We start from the raw sequence: 21,060 nt of genomic DNA, 5'->3' as shown, positions 1-21,060 counted from the left end.
GCTGTGAGAAGAGTGCTTTCCTAGCATGAAAGTGAGGAGGTGTGTTATAGGTTTGGCATGTGGTCACGTTTGAGGGTGCACAGCTTGAGCAGTTTGGAAGAGCAGGCAGTGTGAAGTCCAACAAGATGTGATGTCAGGAGCAGTGCTTGGTGCAGACTCTCCCTGCAGCAGTGGGAAACCATTGCTTGAGAGAGGGCTTGGTGGAACATGGAGAGGTAATGAGGAGTTGTGGGGAGCAGCAGCAGGGGCTTGAGCTTGCTCCCCAGCCTGCCGCAGTAAGGATGAGCTCAGAGGGGTCCCAAGCATCTGTCTGCTACTGGAGCCACCTATTTTAGTAGATGTGGTAGAAACATATTCTCTAGAAAGGGAGTTTCTCTGCCATTTTTCTTACCTCTGCTTGTGGTAAACTCCCCATGAATTTTGCTTGCACTGGTCTTCTAGGAAATCATTTTTCTTAAAATTCTAAATTTTGTGGAACTCACTGCCAACCTCAGTTTCCCCATCACTAATGCCATGATTTTAGCTATATGAAAAATGGCACAAGGAAAAGGGAGTTCTATAAACATCTATTCTTGGAAAATAACAAGTCAACCCATACTGAAACCAGTCAGGATTAAAAATTAGAAAATAAATTCAAAAAAAGGATATGAAGCCTTATGCTACTTATACCAACCAAATATTAATTAACTAGGGGTCAAGGAAATTTTTTTCCTCAATTATTCTATTGAAATCATCAGTGTGTCTTAACTAAAGCAGATGGTGAGGGTCACTACTGCAGCACAGTTCTGATGCAGTGTAACTCCTACTGATGTTAATTTCAGAAAAACACTACTTAGCTTATTATTTGTTTAAACAAATCAAAAATATTTGAATGAGAAACCTGTAGTGTTTAGCCGTGTTTAGAAAACTTAGTGCTGATGACTAGCAGTGTTTAAGAAACACTAATCTTCACTTGAAACTGTTAAGCTCTGTTTTGTGAGTAGGAAATACATGTTTGTACAGTAGGGTCCTGCTTTAATAGTTTAATCTTTTACTTAGGTTAAACTTTATTCTACATTGTAATAACTTGACGCAGTAGCCTAATTCGACAATCACTTTTCACTGTTCATTGAATTTTTTGGTGGTACTTACATGATTAGAATTTTATTAGTTCTAGCAGAAAAGATGCTAAAAACAGCTCTTCCAGAATTCCTTTTTTTTTTTTTTTTTTTTTATAATATCTCATATTTTGCTAGTAGGGACATTCTTTTGCTGAGCAATTGTAAACTTTAGTAGTAGTCAAAACTGGCCTTACTTAAAAAGGTAAACCGCCTCTGACTTGAGACTGTTTTTCATCTTGTTAAGCAGTAAAGCTGAATATTAGAACAATTGTTTTCTGTATGTATTACTTATTTTTCATAAAGACCAGTTGGCAAAGTTTCTTAGTTCTACTGGCCATTCCAACCTCTTGAGGGGCCCCTAGGTGCTAAAAATCTTTGAGATACACTGATTATCACTTCTCACCTACATCATGACTTTCACTGAAGTGGCACACCCGGCCATAAACTTTTACTTCTCCAGAAGCCATGCAATGCAAAATTGCTGGCCAAACATGCTGTTTAGTTCAAGCAGCTTCTACATTGCTCCCACTGTCTGATCTGCAGTAGTTATAAACAGTGGAACTAACATTCTGTGTCAACTGTATCCATATTTTCAGATAATTCTGGTCAAATTGCTCAGTAAATCATAACTTATTGTGTCATTTTTCTAAAAGCACCTTGAGGTAACAGTTGTAATCATGAGCTCATTTTAGAACAGGTGCCACTAAGATGCATAACTACCTTATTTCTCCTGTGACTACACACTGAGTGAAACAAACAAAATAGGTTAATTATTATCTTTTAGCATTGGAGGGTTGATTAAATATGAGGTGAGATCAAAAACCTACACATAATTTATTCAAAATGACAAATTGTGTGTGAATTACCCTATATAGAAAAGCAAGATTTCCTATATATGGACTATATGCTGTTGAAGGCCAGCAGAAACATCAAAAATAGTTCTATTCAAATTTTAAGAGAAGTATTTTCCTTTTACATAAATACTCTCTCTCAAAAAAAAAAAAAAAAAGGTAGAACTGCTTTCATTTGCCCCAGTACAGATATCTGAATCTCATCTTCATCCTCCCTTCAACTGAGAAGGAAAATGCACCTCCAGAGAACAATTGTGTGACACAGTCTATACAATAAAGTGTTAAAATAAGATCAACTGCCTTGTGTAGGTATTTTTTCCATGTAAATGACTATAACGGGAGCTTATGAAGATTAACTCAGGCTTCGATGTCTAACTAGTAGTTGTCTCAATCCTGGAGATAAATCCAACTTTTATATATTGTGGATACATGATTTGTGTCTTTATTCTGGTTACTAGTGGGCTTGCTTTAAGTCACTTACTAAATTGTAGCATTAAAATAAAATATACATCCCCTATTACAGTTGAGGAATGCAGTCTACATCTATTTTGTCTCTTATAACTTTGTATTGGTTTTAAGGATGGAATGAGCACACGAGAAATAACAGCAAAGCAGCAGCTAAAATTCATAAAGACTGGAGTAAGTGAGAAATGCAGTGCTAGCTTTAAACAGCAGTCAGTACTGTGACTTATAAGGGCCCTGCCACAACGATTTACTCTGGTACAACAGAATTTGGACATGGCAGATGAAGTTCAGACCCAATACAACAGCAAAAGACAAGAAGAGAACTTTTCTACAGGACTGAATAGCTGGAGGGGTGGGAAGGGAGGAAGGGGTGGGTGGGTGGGTAACTGCTGCCTCCATTGTAGCCATGAGGAACTGAAACATAAAGACACAACACTTGTCACATGCTTCACTGTCGACTCATTTTTTCCCAAACTGGGAGGGTGGAGCTTTTTTGGTTAAGCATGAACATACATCTCTGAGACACCTTACAAAAGTCAAAGCAAACAGGCAAACCCCACATAAGAACATTTGACCCTTCAAATCCAACCACTTTTGGACCTGCTTAGGAGCTCCGTTCTCTGAAGTACGTACAAATTTAAGTAAAGCACTGTAGCTCACGCCCGTCTCGGTTAAATCTGACCACGCAGCCAAGTCCTCGAGGGTCTCTGACAGATCCAGCGCCGTTCCTGGACAAGGCTGCCTCCTGGTGGTGGTACCCAGAATCTGCAGAACATCAGCACTGGCGCACAGAAAGGGCCTGTCTTAAAAAGCATCTTCCGGTTTTAATTCGGAGCTAACTAGAGGCAGTGAGAATAATTCTTTTCACCTGGGCATCAGGATAAATCGAACTGCAATTTAAACAGTCTGAATTCCTGTTCTAGAGCACTGGAACAGGCTGCCCAGGAAGGTCGTGGAGTCTCCTCCTCTGGAGACATTCAAAACCTATCTGGATGCATTCCTGTGTCACCTGCTCTAGGTGACCCTGCCTGGTGGGGGCATTGGACTGGATGGTCTCCAGAGGTCCATTCCAAACCTAACAATTTTGTGAGTCTCTGAATTACGGACAAAATTTTTGAGAGTTGACTGAAACAGAGTTTTCTAAAGGCATGCAGGCAAGCAAGGCTTGAGGAGACTTCTAGTGAGACATTTAAAAACCAAAAATCAATCAGTTAGACTACCCAACTGTATACTATCCACAGCAATGAACTAACATGGTCTGGAACACTTAATAGCTACTAGATACAAAGTCTAAATGGCTAAGTGCCCAAAATTGGATACAAAGTGCCACAGCAGACTCAACATTGTGAATTTTATGCAACTTAAGTTTTCAGTTACAAGGGACAAGAGCAAGAGAAAACAGAAGTCCCAAACTAACTTTCAAATGGATTTCCTTTTGCATAGAAGTGGGAAAAGAATCAAGTGGACGAATTTTGAATTCCAAGTTTTCAAGTGAAGAGAAACATAAAGATGTTTTTATGTAGTTGTTTGATACCTAGAAAATCAAGAAGAGAGCTTCAAATTACTCTGAGAGTAGTATTTTAATTGTCACGCTTCAGATGACCCCAGAAGAAGATTTAGTAGAAGCAAACACAGAAAGATTGAAAGAGGCAGCACAATGCAGGGGTAAAACATCAATGCTAGGAATTAATAACAAAATGTCAGAGGGCACATGTAGTGAACATGTGTTTTAGACTCAGCTTCCAGTAACTGGTCAGAAGAGAAAGCACTTTAAAGATAGCAATCAAGCACATCATAGATTTTTAACCCTCAACATGCCTGAAAAGCATCCAAAAATGTTTGGGAAACATTGAGAAATCCAGAATTCCTACACTGATTGTGGATGTTTGCTCATAAACAGGGTTAGGCAAGAACAGACATAAGGCCATACCAGAAGGTCTCTGTAAAGCAAAATGACTCCGTAAAGCAGTATTAGGCAGCAATAAGCAAAAGTATTGGAGAAAGTGGTGGTGGTGGTGGTGGGAATAACTGAAAGTTTAAATTAGTCCAAGAATATTTTTTCTTACACTGGAGTGAAGTCAAATGGTGACTAATTAGGTCTCAGCTTTCTAAAAATAATGGGGACTCAGTGTAGTTAAGCTGTGGAACATAACAAAACACTACATGAGATGTAAGCTCACTTATATGCCAGTGTCAGTACCAGGCACCATGACTTGATGAAAATACTAAAATTTGTTGTACTAGAAATTACTACAAACTATTTTAAAAGTTATATTCTAGGCAGAAAAAACCCCACAATTATGTTCATGGGATTGAACTTGCAGAGTTAAGCAGATGTCCTTTGCATAGACACCACAGACATTCCTCCACAACAGCATGTTTGTTATGTGAGTAACACATCATTAATATGGAGCCAAAATCACTTGGCTGCTGTCAGCTTAAGCATGGACTCATATCTTACAAGCACAACAGAGCAATGAAAAACCATTATCAGCTACCCGGCATTCAGATTTAAAAATGCACTTAGACTAGCTTTACATAAAATTTTCCAGAAGTATTTAAAGGCAGTCTTTTTACACACATCCAACATCGCTTTTTTCACAATTTAAGGACATTCAAGGAAAAAAAGGTGATTCAGTGATAACTTTCAGAAACTAACAATGACCACGATTAGAGGTTCCATACAGTACCCAACTTCTAGCAAAATCTGTAGCTAACACATGCTGGCAAAATGGCACTAAACTAACAGAGGAAACAAAAACCTTCCAAAGTTATCCAACTTGCTTTGGAAAGGAAATGCAATAAGAATGTATCCTATACAAGAAGTAACTATTTTCTGATTATTTACAAGGATCTGCTGGGAGGGCTTTATGAAGTCACTGGGATCTCTGCTGAGGCACAACGTTACAAGCCAGCCTTTTTTATCAGAAGGCTGATGCCTAAAACTGTAGATCAGAGCAAAGAATTGCCTTTTCCTGAGGGAAGAAATACTAGATGACATAGAATATTACAAAAGCAGGAACATTTAAGCACTACAAAATGCTAAAGCAATGAGGTAGATTCAGACCAAATTTCTTTAACTTAAAGCATTTTATATAATAAAGGGTCAATCCTTCCTCCTAAGTAAGTTACAAAGAGCTGGGAGTCTTCAGTGATTACCTTGCAGATTCAAAGAACAGCTACAGCTATTCCAATTTATCCATGAACACAGCATCCTCACTGAGCAGTAGCTGGGGTGAAATTAAACAAAAAACTGCCCATGACACAAATGCACACAGAAGTTCTCAGGTATTTGGGAACGCTGGGTGATTTTGAAGGGCCAGTTACTATGTCTTGTCACTCTGTACAACTACCTGAAAGGAGGTCTCTTCTCACAGGCAACCAGTAGAAGGACAAGAAGGCACAGGCTTAAGCTGTGCCAGGGGATGTTTAGGTTGGGTATTAGGAAGAAATGTTTTACAGAGTAATCACACATCAGAATTGGTTGCCCAGGGAGGTGGTGGATTCTCTGTCCCTGGAGGTTTTTAAGATGAGACTGGATGTGGCACTGAGTGCCACGGTCTAGTAACCACGGCAGTGTTGGATCAAGGCCTGGACTTGGTCTTTTCGGAGGTCTTTTCCAACCTCGTTGATTCTGTGATGATTCTGTGATAATTCTGTGATTCCATGGATGCTAAAAATTAAAATCAAATTGGCCAGTTTTCAGTACACAACAATAGCCTTAAATACAATCTCTTGGCTGATGTAGAGTTAAACATGGAACCAGGTATCTTACAAGTATAACAGAAGAAGCAAAACTATTTAGTTGTTTTCATAAATACCTCATACAATATTTTTCATAAACACTATTTCATTAACACCTCAGTATTCAAGCTCACCTGCATTCCTGTTACTAGATTTCTAAAGAAGAAAAAAATTATTACGCCCAGCAAACCACCAAACCCTAATGTGTCCATTCCTAGACTTCCCATTTTGACACAAGACTTGTATGGATTCACTTTATAAACAATGAGGCTGTGACCAAGTTTAATCAGAGCACTCCAAGGCCTGTTACATGTCATTCTCCATTCTAAAACCGGCCCGTGTGCTGACCAGGCACATGCACAACTGCCTCCACTGACACTGTCTCATCAGTGCCATTTTTCTGTCAATTAGTTTAAGTAGAAAATAACAGTCAAATTAAGTTAAGCATGTTTTGTCATAGCTAAACATCTCATTTTCTGTAATTTTTATTTCTAATAAAGATTAACAACAAAGTGCTGACAATTAAGTTGTCTTAATTATCGGTCTTTGGGAGGATTAGGATTCCTGCGTCTTCTATGATACCTAGAAGAAAAAAAAAAAAGGTGTAGTGAATGCAAAGACCGTGGACAGTCTTTATTTTCCTGATATTTTTGCCCCCAGTAAGTGATCTGAGGTTATATATATAAGCAAAACACAAGACACACAAGCACTACCCATCATCACTCAGCAGATGTCATCTCTGTTGTTTGTGGAGTTACATAACGCTACTCATTTCTGTTGCTATATCTGCTACAAGCACACAATAATCCAATCAGTTCTACAGCTGAATAGGCACAAAGGCTGCTGTTTATTCTTAATCCTTTGTGTGAAGTTAATTTTATTACATGGTCAGCTTTCCCTTTGGCTAAAACGAACTGCGACAGAACAGACGCCAGACTGTGCATTAAATAGTGTAGTATTTTACAGACAAACTGAAAAACAAATTCTTAACAACAAAAACTGATCCATATTTTCCTCTTAATTATGCATCATAAAACAAGATAGATCCTGATTGATCCTCATTAACGTGACAGCTATCCTTTGGTCATGAAAGTCCTACCATTCCATTCCTTATATCTATTCCCAAAGCACACTAATTAAAGTTTTCTGCAGACAATAAACCCCCCAAAATTTGCACGTGTTATGTCTTCACAGCTATAAAATTAGCAGCTACCAAGATATGTAGTAATACGGACTGGAAGAGAGTAGCACAAACCAGAATGCTGATTGTTTCCATTACTATACCTGAATGTACACAGTTCCTCTTTAAGCTCAGTCATACATTTGCACCTTTCTTCCTCCATTTCTCAATACAAGGCACACCAAGGTGCACCTTTCACTATTTCAAATGAAAAACCTCTACTGCTCTTAAATCTGAAAATCATCCAATTGAGGGCTCTTTTCAGAAAAGTTCTTTTAAGGAATAGACAATGCACATTTCCAGGCTGTGTTTGGTTTTGTCCACTGAGGGTGTTTTACATACTAGATTCTGTTATGTAACTTTAATAATGACCCAAAGCAGTAGCTAACTAGATGATAGGAGAAATTGCTACACTGTGACAAAAGTGGCAAAGACTACCAAAGGGAAAGTGTTAAAAAACCCTAATGAAATACAGTCTTCCATTTACAAAACACTACTTAAAATTGTATGTAATAGTCCACATATCTTGTCTCACAGGACTCATCCTAGACCTGAATCTGGTCATTAAATTGTTCCTGTATTTCCCTTTACTTCCAAAAGGAACAAACATTGAAAAGAAAATACTTACTGTCCCACAGGATACCAGCGATGTTTAGTTGTGTAAAACATTTTGCTGAGCTCTTCCATTGTAGGACCTCTTTCGTTCTTTAGCTCTTTTTCATTCAGTCTGGATTTCAAAACTTGATCAAGGTTTTCTTCTTTATTATTCACTGGATCTGGCCGTGGTATGGGCTATAAAAACAGTAATGTATAAGTATGTCCTTCTTCTCTTTTTTTTGAGAAAGTCAAAAAGCCAGGCTACATAAGAGTAAACTGTAATGCTGTCTAACAGCTGAAACCAAAGGAATACAGAAGAATGCCTGCAATTGTACAAGCTGTTTATTGCCCCTGCCTGCCCATCCCAAAAGAAACCATCCCACTGTGGAGCAGATGTCTAGAAACATCTAATTATCTCAGGTGCCACAGCTGATTACCCTACCCCTAACACCAGTACTCTTGTCATCATTATTGCTGATGTCATTCTTACAATTCACTAGCTGAATCAAAAGCTTCAAGTTCTACTAATACAAAAGTATCCATATTATTCCTAATCAGAATTTTATTCATAGTGACAATCATTGTTGCTAAAAAGCTTTTAGCTGATGTGTACCTTTGAGAAGAATGTCACTTCCTAAATTTTTACGCTCCAGCTAAGACAAAGCTGTTTGTTTTCAACTGGAAACCTAACCACTAGCACTATTACAAATATTTTTCCTTGTTTGAGTCTTTTCCACTGTTTTTCCTGAGGCACGTGCAACTGACAGATTTAAAAATACAGATACGTAACTTGCAGGCAAAGAGTGCTAAAAGGTTCTAAGTTTCAATGGAGAATTGTCACATTGGGTACTTCAGCAAAATAGTTACCAGCTGCAGTATTTTACTGGCACATGAGAACTAGAAATTCAAACAAGAAGAATACACTAGAGAAGTTTATCTAGATGTTAAGTCACAACACTAGGCTTATGTTCATCAATACAAAGAACACACTGAAAGTATTACTAATAGATAAAAATTAGTATTTAAAGGTTTTTTTGGCTTTTAAGAACTCCAGAGTGCTGAATGGAATTTAAAGTTTGAGTTGAAAACAGTAGCATCTGTGCACAGTCAGACCCGTGCACCATAACCTGCATTCTGAACATCCTCTCTGAGTAGTTCATAGACAGACACTAGTTTTCTCTGCCCTGCACAAGTATTTGACTGCCTTGTTTAGTTCTCTTTGAGTTACTATATCCTGTGATATCTGAGCTTTTCTTACTCTGCAACTTTCCCTCAATTTCACCAAGCTCCTCCTTGTGGCAGCAGCTGTATTCATCATTCACTTACTTCATAGACATGTTGATTACATACTAAAGAGTATCTCAGTATTTCAAATTAAAAAAGATGCCCTAAAGACTCAAACTTGTGAACTAATAAATGCTTTTACAAGAGTAAGAAATATAAATGTGTACATTTGCACATACTTTTGTATGCTCATATGGAATCTCAAGCGAAGGGTGGTAGCAGACAATTGTCTTCAAATCTGATGTCACTGCAAGTTCCACTTTGCTATGAAAATAAAACAAAGTTATAATTTTCAGAAACACTGAACTGAGCAGTCCAAGTCCTAAAGAAAACTGGATTTGACCCTTCATTTGTGAACTCTTAATAACCTTCTATATAAAATAAGGTACTTGATCTGAACTTCCAATTTTTTGTTCCCCCAGTCATCTTCATCTTTCTTTGTGAACGGAGAGGAAAGAAGAGCTGAAGTATTAAAATAAGTTGGAAATATGAAGTATTAAAATAAGCTGGAAATATGGGTTGGACAAGAAGTCTTTAACACTTTAATAGTTGCATATACAACTCCAAACAGATGGGGATAATGACTGACCTCTGGGACAATACGCCTTCATAAGAAGTGAAAAAACTGGAAACAAAGCTCTGTTTGGGGTTCCAACTTTTCTATTTGGTAAAAGATGATGAACAAGATGTCCTACTGAGAATTTCTTTGTGGGAATATGGCTTTTCTCACCTTCCTTCCCCTTCCCATGACACAATAAGCTTCCTAAAACCATGGATGACATGGATTCTGTGTTTCTCACTATATTTGTATCATCTTTTCCCATTTCTACACAAGTTTCCTATGCAGCAGCACAAATATACCAGGACTTTGTCTTAACAATGAGCACCAGTGGAAATGACTACTCTAAGCTACTTTTGCTCTTGTGCAAGCACAGCTGAAGGGGTACTGGGGTCATCAACATGTTGATGTCATCGATATCATCAGAATGGATCCAGTATCATTTTTCATTACACTTATTTTTTGAAATATTAACTTCACTATCATTACTATTGGAAACAGTACTTGAGCCAAAACTATTACATATATCCAATACTGGCAGAAAATGTGTTTGATATCATTATATGGCAACTTCATGACAGAGAAAGTAGCCCTGGAATAGACATTACATGAAAAGGCCACCCATCAAAGCGTGTTTACATACCAGTTGTAGTCTTCAGGGAGAACCGAGTATGTAGATTTATGGCAAGCATGATACACAGCTCCCTCTGCAACAAGAACCCAAGTAAGGAACAGAGCTTGCCCATTTAAGAATGTTTACATTTTCAATTTTCATTCTGTTTCAAGTCCCAATCAGGATTATAATCCTACACACTTTTAGATTAATAAAACCCAAATACTGTCTAAATAGAAGTTCACTTTACTACACAGATTTCTAATGCAATAAAAAAACCCCACAGTATCGAGGTAGCTATGACCTATACTTACCTTTCCAATCGTTCTCCTAAGAAAAGTCACAGTATGAACAAAATACCTACAGAGTTCACCATTAGAGAATATTCTTCACATATATATATAATGCAAAGAACATTACCTTATGACTTAGAGGGAAGATTGTAATTTCATTCATAGCACCATTATTATAAAAATCAAAATCAAGGGCTCTGACTTGATATGTAGAGAAATGCTTTCCTCATGACGACAATCAACAGTGGGACTGGAGCCCAGCAGGTGTGTCCAGTCTCAGTCCTTGGAGAATTGAAAGATTCAGCAAGCCCTGAGCAACCCAATGTGTTTGCAGAGCTGACCCTGCTTTAAGGAGCAGCTTGGACCATAAATCACTCAAAGTTCCTTACCCATGGTTTGATTTACATTTTTTAATAGAATCACAGAATCATTTCGATTGGAAAAGACTTCTAAGATCAGAGTCCAAAAGCAAACCTAATGCAAGGTGTTAAACAGTAATGGTCCCTTAGACAGGAATCACACTATAGGCATCTGGCTTTCCACAAGTTATTAAATTATCTTAGTTACTGAGAAGTTGAGTTCTGGTAAACTGCAAATAGTCTGCATTTCTTCCTAAGATTTCTTTCCCTTCCTTGCCCGCTAACCTCTAAAATGTAATGTGTCCATTATATTTACTCAACTACCGTCTTTTCTACCACCTTTACTATCTCCCCTACGTCTTTTTATTGACAACTAAAACATAGACAAAAATCTAAAAAGTAGTACTGCCTGTTTCTACTTATTCTTATAATGTTTATGTTAAGTAATGAGATTTTACTGTAGCCTTTTCTCACCACTGTTTATAAGTCTGAAAAAATAAATTTAAGTCTTCAGTGATAATCAGGGGTAAGAGGGTTGGTCTTTACAAGCTAATTAATGTTAGAGGAGTATCCTATGTGAACCATGAAAGCTTCAAAAGGACAAAAACCCACCAGATCAAGATGTCCTTTAATTATTAGCAGAGAGTACAGACTATCAGGCTTCATTCTGTTCAAACAGAAAAGTCATTTCCATGTTTCCATTACTTTACACAGGACAGAGGCTCTCAAGGAACAAATTTTAATATAGCACTTCTACAATTCATTGCTACTTACTGTGCAGTGGGGCCTGCTTACAGTTTGCTACTGAACGCATCCAAAGGAGGCTGGCCCATGTAGTTCTAAGGGACATTGCCATGCTGACAGCAGAGAGGAAAGCAGTCCTGGCCTCGATGGAACTCAGAGATACGTATCCTTTTTCTCTGTAGAACACTCTTTGAAAGAAACCAGTTTCATAACTGTTCAGGATATAGAAGACTAACAATTAAATTTATTGAATATCTTAAGGATAAATAAAATCTGTGCAATATGTTCTTCATTATCTGTCAATTGTTTAGAGGTCCTTATTATTTACAGTACTGGTACCTGCCTTTTTAACAGTCAAAAGCATACAATACTTTATTTACTGAGAGATAGTCTTCGAAAACATTAACTTTTAAAAAAACTTCCAATCTTGGGTCTTCTCACAGGTTTTTCTAATGGTACTCACCCACCTAAAATCTGATCCTTCCTTCTGCACACACCATAGAATTATTCCTGAAACATGTTCTTCTTGTTCACAATGTAAATACCGTCACCCAGTATGAAAACAGAAGTACTTATAAATAACACCTGCTGTAGTTAACAAACTGTCTAAATTAAGTCAGATGGTTTCATCCATCTCAAAACCAATACACCCGAAAACTAAGAACCACCGTTTAGAATACCATATTACCCCAGACTTCAGAGAAGCAGCAAGACATCTTATATTTTCACTGTCTACTGAGAAAAAAAAACTGCTTCAAAGAGAAACTTATTATGATGCTTTAAAAACCAGAACTGGAGACAGCTTAAAGACACAGGACACGCGTCCAGCGACACGCGGAAAAACGAAAACTGACCCTTTTATAATTAAATATTTAAATTAAAAACCAAATAAATCGGTAATCCGCCAACGCAAGCACAAGAGTCCCCGCTATGAAGCCCCCGAGCGTGACCCGCGGCCCCTCGGAGAGCACGGAGCCCCTGCCGCGGCCCTGCCCGGTGCTCACCTGCGTGGCACCGCCCGCCGCCCGCGCCCGCCCCGCCCCGCCGGCGGAAGCCGCGCAGCCCTCCCGATCCCGCTCCCCTCCCGTTCCGGCTCCGGCGGCTCCTCCGAGGCATGCCGGGACACGTAGTGCGGACCGGCCGGCCAGGAGAGCCTGACAGCAACAGTGATACCGGTACCGACACCACCTCCTGCTCCTTCCGCCCTCAGCGCTGCCACGGCCGCAAGCCCCGAGCCGCTTCATAATGTGGTGGAGGGAAGGGCTAGGCCGGGCCGAGCCGTGCTGGGCCAGGGGGAGCGACGCTGACACGGAGTCACAGAATCAGTTAGGTTGGAAAAGATCTCCGAGATGATCGAGTCCGAGCTGTGACCGATCTCCACTTAGACAACTAGACCGTGGCACAAAGGGTCGTTTCTTGAACGCCTCCAGGGACAGTGACTCTACCACCCCCCTGGGCAGTCCAGTCCAATGTTGACAACCCTTTCAGAGAAGAAATTTCTCCTGATGTCCAAACTGGACCTCCCCTGGCACAGCTTGAGGCCATTTCCTCTCGTCCTGTTGTCCACAAAAATCAGATTCGTTACCCAGTGTGCAGCAAGCCAGAAATAACCTGCTGCGGACAACACCGTCACTAGCTGCTTGGCAGAAGAGTCTGCCCCCCATCTGGCTACAACCTCCTTTCAGGTAATTGTAGAGAGCTCTAAGGTCACCCCCAAGGCTCCTATTCTCCAGGCACCCCAGTTCCCTCAGCCGCTCCTCACAGGATTTACCCTCCAAACCCGTCACCAAACACCTGCCACTTGCCCTCAGTGCTCTCTGGTGGTCGCTGTGCTGACTGGGCTGCAGGGGCTCAGAAACCCATAGCAGAGGCACAAGGGGCACCCCGGCATCAGCAGCAGCTGTTCAGCTGGGGGAGAGGGCACAAAGCCCCAGCAACAGGCAGCAGTGCAACTGCCAGTCCCAGGAATGTGCCATAGTCTTATGTTACCTGCAAAATAACCCCCTCTGATCCCATAATTTGAAGAGACATCTCTAGCATTCTTGGTTATTTTCACAAGCTTGTGAGCATGGGCTGCTTGCTTTCCAGGTTAAATTACACAGCACCGGCTCCCTCTGTTCAACCTGCCAAACCCTTGCAGTACCTGTAATACCTTTCTGCAGGGAAGGCCTGGGTTTATGTAGATGAAATAGCATGTTTCCAATATTTAAGGCATGCTGAAAACTCACCTGAATACCCCAGGTACGTTGTTGTTCTGGGGCTACCTGCTTTGCTTCTTTTGAAGATTTAGTCAAAAAGCGCTTCAAAGACAAGATTATATTTACACAACATTGATAAAAGACAAGAAGAAGATACAAAAATCAGTTATCTGATCTGGTGTTTTAGTATCTGAAATGGCTCCAGCACTGTAAGCTTTCAAATGTCCATAAAGCCTCTCTAATTCACATCAGTAGACTCTGTCTCCATTCCTTTCACAGCATTACCCTTTTAGAGACTCTTAGATAATGCCTTTTAAAAGGCTGCAACCTTTTCCAGATATCTTCAAACCACTGCATCTTTTCTGGCTGTGGTACTGCAATTTCATGTCATCATCGGTGGAACCCTCACAATTTCAGTCACGTCTGACTTGATTCTGTAGCTGCAGAGTTGTAGTTATGCTAATAACTTCCAGAAGTAAAGCAAAAGTTTAGACAGAAATCACTAGTCAGTAGCTGATCATTCCCATTAGCATTGGCAAAGGTTTCTCTGTGAGTATTTTTCCTTACAGTGGAAGAGGGAAGACATCCATTTCGGAGCTTCTTGCAATGTTAGATTCATCAAGCCTTAGAAAAAGGGAGTAGAGGTGGGCCAAAATATCTTATATACTGCTTTGAGAGATGCAACCAAGGTGGGAGATGACAACTGCACTATAAGACTCCTCAAGATTTGTGGAGATCAATTCACTTTGTCATTCTATCAAGTTTCTTGTAGTGTGCAGCTACAAAGGTGTCTGATCTGGCTCAAACACCAAACAGAAGCAATACAGTTTTGTGTATCTTCTGTTGTGCACCAGCTCATGATTCCCACAAGGAAGTCCTTGTACTAGGATGAGGGCCACCCTTGGATAAAGAACAGCCTTTTGAAGCTGAATACAAGCAAGACAGTGGACAAAACACTGATTCTCAAAGGCATACTGCTCATCCATACAGGAAAAAAATTCTTTGCTGTGCAGCAGAAACCTTGAAATGAACTCCTTTCACAGCTGGAGATGATTGCAAATCTCACCTGTTTCTTTCTGCAGTGTGAGACACTTTTTTTTTTTAACTCCTCTATATTGAGCAGCAACTGTTAAAAAAAAGAAATGAAAAACCTCTTGCTGGCCCCTTAAAAATGGTCTCCCAATAAAAACTACTAAATTTCAGTATGCTTGAGTATATTAGTCATGATTGCAATATAAGAAGACTTCTGTGGTGCTCCTACGTTACTGTTTCCTAATCAATTTATTTGCTTTAATCAAGATAATTTTTTACTCTTCAGTGCCATATGTACTTCCTGAGGACTGCATACAGGTGCAGACTCGCAGATATGCGTGCTCTCAAGTTTGAAAAAGTAGAGTTTCTAATGTTACTGATGAATGTGACCAACAAGCCTTCTAAGGATGGGGTTTTATAGGCTGGTGGTATTGAGCCGTTAATGGCTTAATCAATGAGATTGTAAAGATCCATGAAAGCTCTTTAATTTGAAGCTACAGCCTGTACTGCTTGTTTTCAATTATGGTATTTTTTTGTCACATGGCAAATGCTAGATGGTTCTCTAGGGGGAATTTGTGATTCCAGACAGGAGGGCAGCCACCAGGAGAATTACCACACCTTTAGTCTTCTCTTTCATATTGCTGCAATGGAATATCACTTGCAAAGTTCATCAGAGATCGCTAACAATCTTCTGTTCTTTATGTGAGCTCATTGAGAACACTTGACAGCCCTCTGAAATCTTGATTCATAAAATAGCTTTCGGATTCCCCGGATATCCTTATTGCATAATTAGTTTTAAATGAGAGTAACCTGTAGGTATTTCTGTAAGGATTTTATTCCAGAAATGTGTACTTTTAAAACATCACTTTAATGGCAAATCTTGCAATTTAAATCCTATTTCTAAAAGGTTGCAATTGAAGGTACTGCAGAGCTTTATTTTTATTTTTAAAAAACCGAGCCACATACCCTGTTAGGCTTCCAGGCTATTTTTATCTGGTTTCTATAAAAAGATTTTTTAGGAGATAGTAGATGAGGTCTACCCCCTCCTTGACACATAATGTTCTGCGAGTCTATTCTTAGCAGCTTGTTCTGACAGATTACAACTTTCTGGTAGGGAGATAGGAATTGCTTAAGGAGAGCTCAGAAGTGTGATTACACACTTCTCCAGCATGTCTGGAGATGGGTTATTAATAACTGCCAATGGCCTGGCTTGCTTCAGCAGGTTGTAGACAGAGGAGGGGGAATTGCTCAGTTTGCACTGGCTCAGCAGAAAGAAGGTTGTTCTCTCTGTTACCTGCGGAGATACTGTGGAGGTGCTAATGGTGAGTTCCAGACCTCTGGGACTTCATGTCTTTAAAAATCTGGCAAGTTTGGTTTCTACGTTGCTCTCTCACTGAAGATAAACCATCAACCTGCTTCTACTCAAACAGTCACAAGCTTCTCCAGGAAATGCTCTAACTGATCAGACTTTTGCTTTAGTTAGGCAACAAACACCATGTAGTAATAAGGTCAGGACTATGTTGGTTGGCTTTATTTTAGAGGAGCAAATTTATGAATCAGAGATGGCATCTGGACGGTCTTGGGTTTTATGTGAGCAGTCACACACACACACACACACACAGAGAGCCCTTCTGAGAAATGGAAATTGGGACCTAGGAGTTCTAGCTCTTTTGCTTCAGTGGCATATTCAAGAAATTGTTACTTGGTGAAATCATTCAGGCTGGATTATTGGCAAACTGAATATAATACTTTTTTTTTTTCATAGAAACCAATGTTTCAAAATCTTCCTAGGAAAGAGCATTCTATTTCCTTTATTTCCTTTTAAATCAGGGGTAGAAAAGGTACTATACAATTGTACCTAGAAGTGGAACTGAATTTGGGAACGGATGGGTTTTTCTGTTGCAAAGGTCGTGTCTTAACAATGGAGATGGATGGGCCTCCACTCCTGAAATAATGTATCTTAATTTCTGTGAGGTTATCCTATAAATGTAGGTATCAAATTTTGAATGAGACTTTGTAGTTTAATTATGATCTTAATTCTCAAGTCTTGTCAAGTTATATTGTAGACAGATTTCTGTTTTAAGTCAGTCTGTAAACACCCAGAGTAAAAATCAAGGCTTATGTCGCCTAGGCCATCTTAATTCTTTAGCATATCTCATGTCATCTCGTCCATCTTGTTACTGGTAAGGAGTGAAGCTGCAACTGTAAATAACTGAGCAGTCATATGCAGCCTAAATAATTTGTGTTTCTGTTGATTACCATAGTTCAAGTAAATTTTATGGCTCTATTCAAGCAGCTACTTAATGGAAAAAATCTAAAGTTATTTGCTACAGTGAAGGCTCTTACTCCTGCCATTTAGGATAACTCAGAAATTGTCCAGTGACACTTTAAATTAGGGCTAAGTGAAAAACACTGCACTTCTGTGCCTCAGTTTCCCCATTTGTACATAGGGTTCATAGCAACTCTTGTAAAATACTCTTACTGAAAATTTTTAATATAAAATCCAGATATTACTGTGAGAATTCATTCATACACATATACATACATCTGGTTTTTGCTGTAGAACAGATTTTCTGCAATATTTGACAAACATAGAAAAATGCTTTTATGCACAAATAAAGAATCCGGGGTCTGAAATAGAGTTGTAATTGCAGTAAGATTTCTATAAGATTGCAAAGAGGGATAGGAGGAGGAAGTGAGATAAGTCAGTCACAGGCTCAGCCGGCCTGGATGCACCCACTCAGTGAGTAACTCCATGACAGCAAAAGCTGTCACAGGAAGACGGCCAGCAGCTCTATTGAATTGTTCTGGGAGTATTAATTGCCTAATTGCAATTACTTCTTTACCTTTCCTGCCTACAGTGGCATTATAGAGCATTTTGTTGGTGAATAAGCTGTTTGCCTAACTGTTCTCAGAACCACTGTAATCCCAGAACAATGTGATGATCATAGATTTGTGGGAGGAGGATTGTTCACCTCACAGAGGTGTGGTGGGACAGGATCAGCTCAGCCAACAGAACAGGTCACTGCTGTAGAAGGGGGTAATCCTACATCTGCCACCTCTCACTGTTTCCTGCTGCTCCTCTTGTAACAGCTCGGATGCCTCAGTGAGCTGGTCAGAAAGGTAACATAGCCAAAGAAACCCCAAACCAAACAAACTCCTGCACCCCAATAGATACAGATGAATGGCAGGAGGGGATCAGGAATATAAGGCAGGGAAAGACAGCATGAGCTGAATGTTGTCTGTGGCTTCTCCAAAAGGCAAAGAGGCATCCAAAGCTGCGTTAATAACTCATGTACACTACAATGGGCAATTTCACTCCCACATGTGTTACGTTTTGTTGTCATTGGTGCTTGACAGACCCCAGTGACAGCCAAACCAATTCACTGGTACAGCAGAAGACCAGACTGGAGGGCTGGTTTTCAGCCAAGTTAGTGCGTTGCATCAGCTCAACAGAACAAACAGTGGGGGAAATGCTGTGCATGAAGAAGGAGGGTGGAACAAGTGAGATGGGAAAGGGAAGTAAGAAGACCTCTTTTTAACAGATTGACTCAGCTGTTTGGTATAACTTGACCTCAGATATGTGGTTCCACACTATCCCTAATGCAGGGAACTATAGACAGGCCCTTTCTCACCCCCTCAGGTATGGATTCCTGCACATTTGCTTGTGCTTCACCTGCGTAGCTGCGTGACTGCCTGTGGTTCACAGCAGCTCACTGCTCACCCAGGAACTATTTGTGCTTTCGATCAGCTCATCTTGGGTTAGGTCATGGTGTGAGCTGAGGGAGCAGTGGTGCGTGGCAGAGGAGGAGGGCAGAAGCGCTCTTTAGCAGCAATGTAAATACAGAGTGGTGTAACCTTGATGTGAAACTACACACTCAATAACCACTGTGGAGGCAGGCCTTGGTGGAACTAGGCTGTAGGAATGAATGCTTATTCGAATGGGGACTACAGGTGACACCAGTCTTCCTGAACATTGTACCTAAATTTCCTCTGAAATGCAAATATAAATGTTGCTTTATATAATCAACCAGCAGCCACTGTAGCATGACAATACCACTTTTCTAAAAAGAACCTGCATCTTCAGGCATTCTGAACTCTGAGGCAAAGCATCAGGGACCAGCAAGGGTAGCACTGCTCCCTCAGGGTGGGTGGGCCAGAAGCCGAGGGCACTCCAAGGTGAGCCAAGCAGTGACTCCATCGACGAGGCGCAGCCCCACTGTGCCAGAGGCCAGTGAGCAGAACAGTTTGGGTTCTGTAGTGGGGCCTGTCAATGGTCCGGGGATCATCAGGCAGGACACAGAAACAGGCCAGGTCTGAATATGGTTTGGGAGCTCCAGACAGTCAGGCAGGCACAGCCGAGGTGCAGGTCAGGAAGGACTCAACACCGAGGCTCGTAGGAGGGTGAGGGCGGATGCCCCTGTTTAGGCTGTCACAGCAATTATGGTCTATTTGTACACTCAGTGCCCTGACATAAAGCTCTGTCTTCAAAATAGTATCTAACAAAGCCTTTACCAAACATCCAGAGTCCTGTCTGATATCCTGGATCTGTTTGTCAGCACATATCTGACAAAATACAGCATATGACATTTCCAGATTTGCTCACATTCTGGCTGAGGTGCAGGATTTATTTTAGGATATTATGGGAGCAAACAGTTAGCAATCACAAATCACCATTAAGATTTGAATTTAATTTAAACCAGGATATAGTATCTAAATCTTTCAGCCTAGCAAAAGAAAAATACCAGGTTGGGTCAGGAAGGAGAGCTGCCTAAATGAGGATGCATGACTTCATTAATTACAGTACTTAGGATGAAAGCAGGATTTTTTCCCATCAAATCTTTGTTTTACATGACAAAAAAAGAAAAAAAAGATGCTGAAATAATCTGGAAGTTTTGACAAACTACACTTGTAGCACTGTGGAAATCTAGTTTTTTGCATCTACTTCTTCTTCTCTCTTTTTCTCCTCTCTGTCCTCCCTCCCATGCCTTCCCAGAAATTTTACAACTTTTAGTGGTTTTGATGGCACTGTCTTATGTTTAATGGTACATTTGAAAAACTCTGTGGGTAAAGAATCCCTGTACCATACTGCTCAAAATAAATAATCTGGCAGAGAAGAATAAATACATTTTAACAACAACACTGCACTCCAGAACAAGAGTGAAGTACTGATCTACCCAGGGGAGCAGAAAGCAAAAGCATGCTAAGCTGGATCACCTGTGGTGCTTCTCCAAGAAACTCTTCCAAGACACGTGCCAAACGGAGGATGTGCACACAGAGCGATGCAGGCTATGGTCCAGAACACAGTTATGGCAGTAATGGATGAGTGGAAAATCCTGAAGGACAGGTGTGGACACTGTACTATCTGTGGTTGTTTTAGCAATTACAAAGGCCAGATTTGCTGCTGGCAGAGGACTTTAGATTCTACCAGAGTATACAGAAATTATGTCCTGTTTAAAAACAAGTCCTGGAGAAAACACTTGATAGGGAATCATCTGTACACAGGGTCCTACTCCTGTGCTGCCATCCTGGTGAGTAACCTACAGGAGATTAGTTCATCTTTCTGTGCTTTTATTTCTTGCCAGTAATGATGTACAGCCCTACTATGCAGCAGTAATGTCATTGTGTTCCTGTGTGATAATTACAGTCCAATGTCTACAATATTTCTCTTTCTACTGAAAAAGAAGGCGGTTCACCAACAAGGTGTTATTAAGACAAGTATCACAGATTTGTTAGGGTTGGAAGGGACCTCTGGAGATGATCCAGTCCAACCCCCACCAAGGTAGGGTCACCTCGAGCAGATGACACGGGGATGTGTCCAGGTGGGTTTTGAAGGTCTCCAGAGAGGGAGAGTCTATGACCTCCCTGGGCGGCCTGTTCCAGTGGTCTGCCACCCTCAGCGTAAAGTTCTTCCTTGTCTTGAGGTGAAACTTCTTGTGTTTTAGTTTATGGCCATCGCTCCTTGTCCTGTCTCTGGGCACCACCGAAAAGTCTGGCACCATCTTCTTGACACCCGTTTTTTAAATGTTTGTATGTATTGA

At 40.3% G+C, this 21,060-nt stretch overlaps 1 protein-coding gene across 3 annotated transcripts; it reads right to left on the bottom strand.

Moving 5' to 3' along the window:
• Positions 1-6,609: 6,609 nt before the first annotated feature.
• MRPL42 (mitochondrial ribosomal protein L42) lies at positions 6,610-12,820 on the bottom strand. 3 transcript variants are annotated; one of them, XM_050323534.1, is made up of 6 exons: positions 12,794-12,820; positions 11,820-12,001; positions 10,424-10,487; positions 9,401-9,485; positions 7,969-8,132; positions 6,610-6,742 (listed from the first exon to the last, which is right to left on the bottom strand). In XM_050323534.1, exons 2-6 carry the CDS (start codon positions 11,899-11,901, stop codon positions 6,697-6,699), a joined length of 441 nt encoding a protein of 146 aa, XP_050179491.1. In that variant the 5' UTR covers positions 11,902-12,001; positions 12,794-12,820; the 3' UTR covers positions 6,610-6,696. The 3 variants fall into 3 exon arrangements, with proteins under 3 accessions (XP_050179491.1, XP_050179492.1, XP_050179494.1); XM_050323535.1 differs by lacking the exon at positions 12,794-12,820 and adding an exon at positions 12,257-12,619 and having other exon boundaries at positions 11,820-11,977; XM_050323537.1 differs by lacking the exon at positions 12,794-12,820 and adding an exon at positions 12,257-12,273.
• Between the last annotated feature and the right edge of the window lie 8,240 nt (positions 12,821-21,060).

This window comes from Myiozetetes cayanensis, unplaced genomic scaffold, assembly GCF_022539395.1.
Source record: "Myiozetetes cayanensis isolate MyiCay16 unplaced genomic scaffold, myiCay2020 scf3, whole genome shotgun sequence".
Classification (NCBI taxonomy): Eukaryota; Metazoa; Chordata; class Aves; order Passeriformes; family Tyrannidae; genus Myiozetetes; species Myiozetetes cayanensis.
Note: the sequence above shows the minus strand (reverse complement) of the source record. Positions and strands in the feature narration are given on the sequence as shown.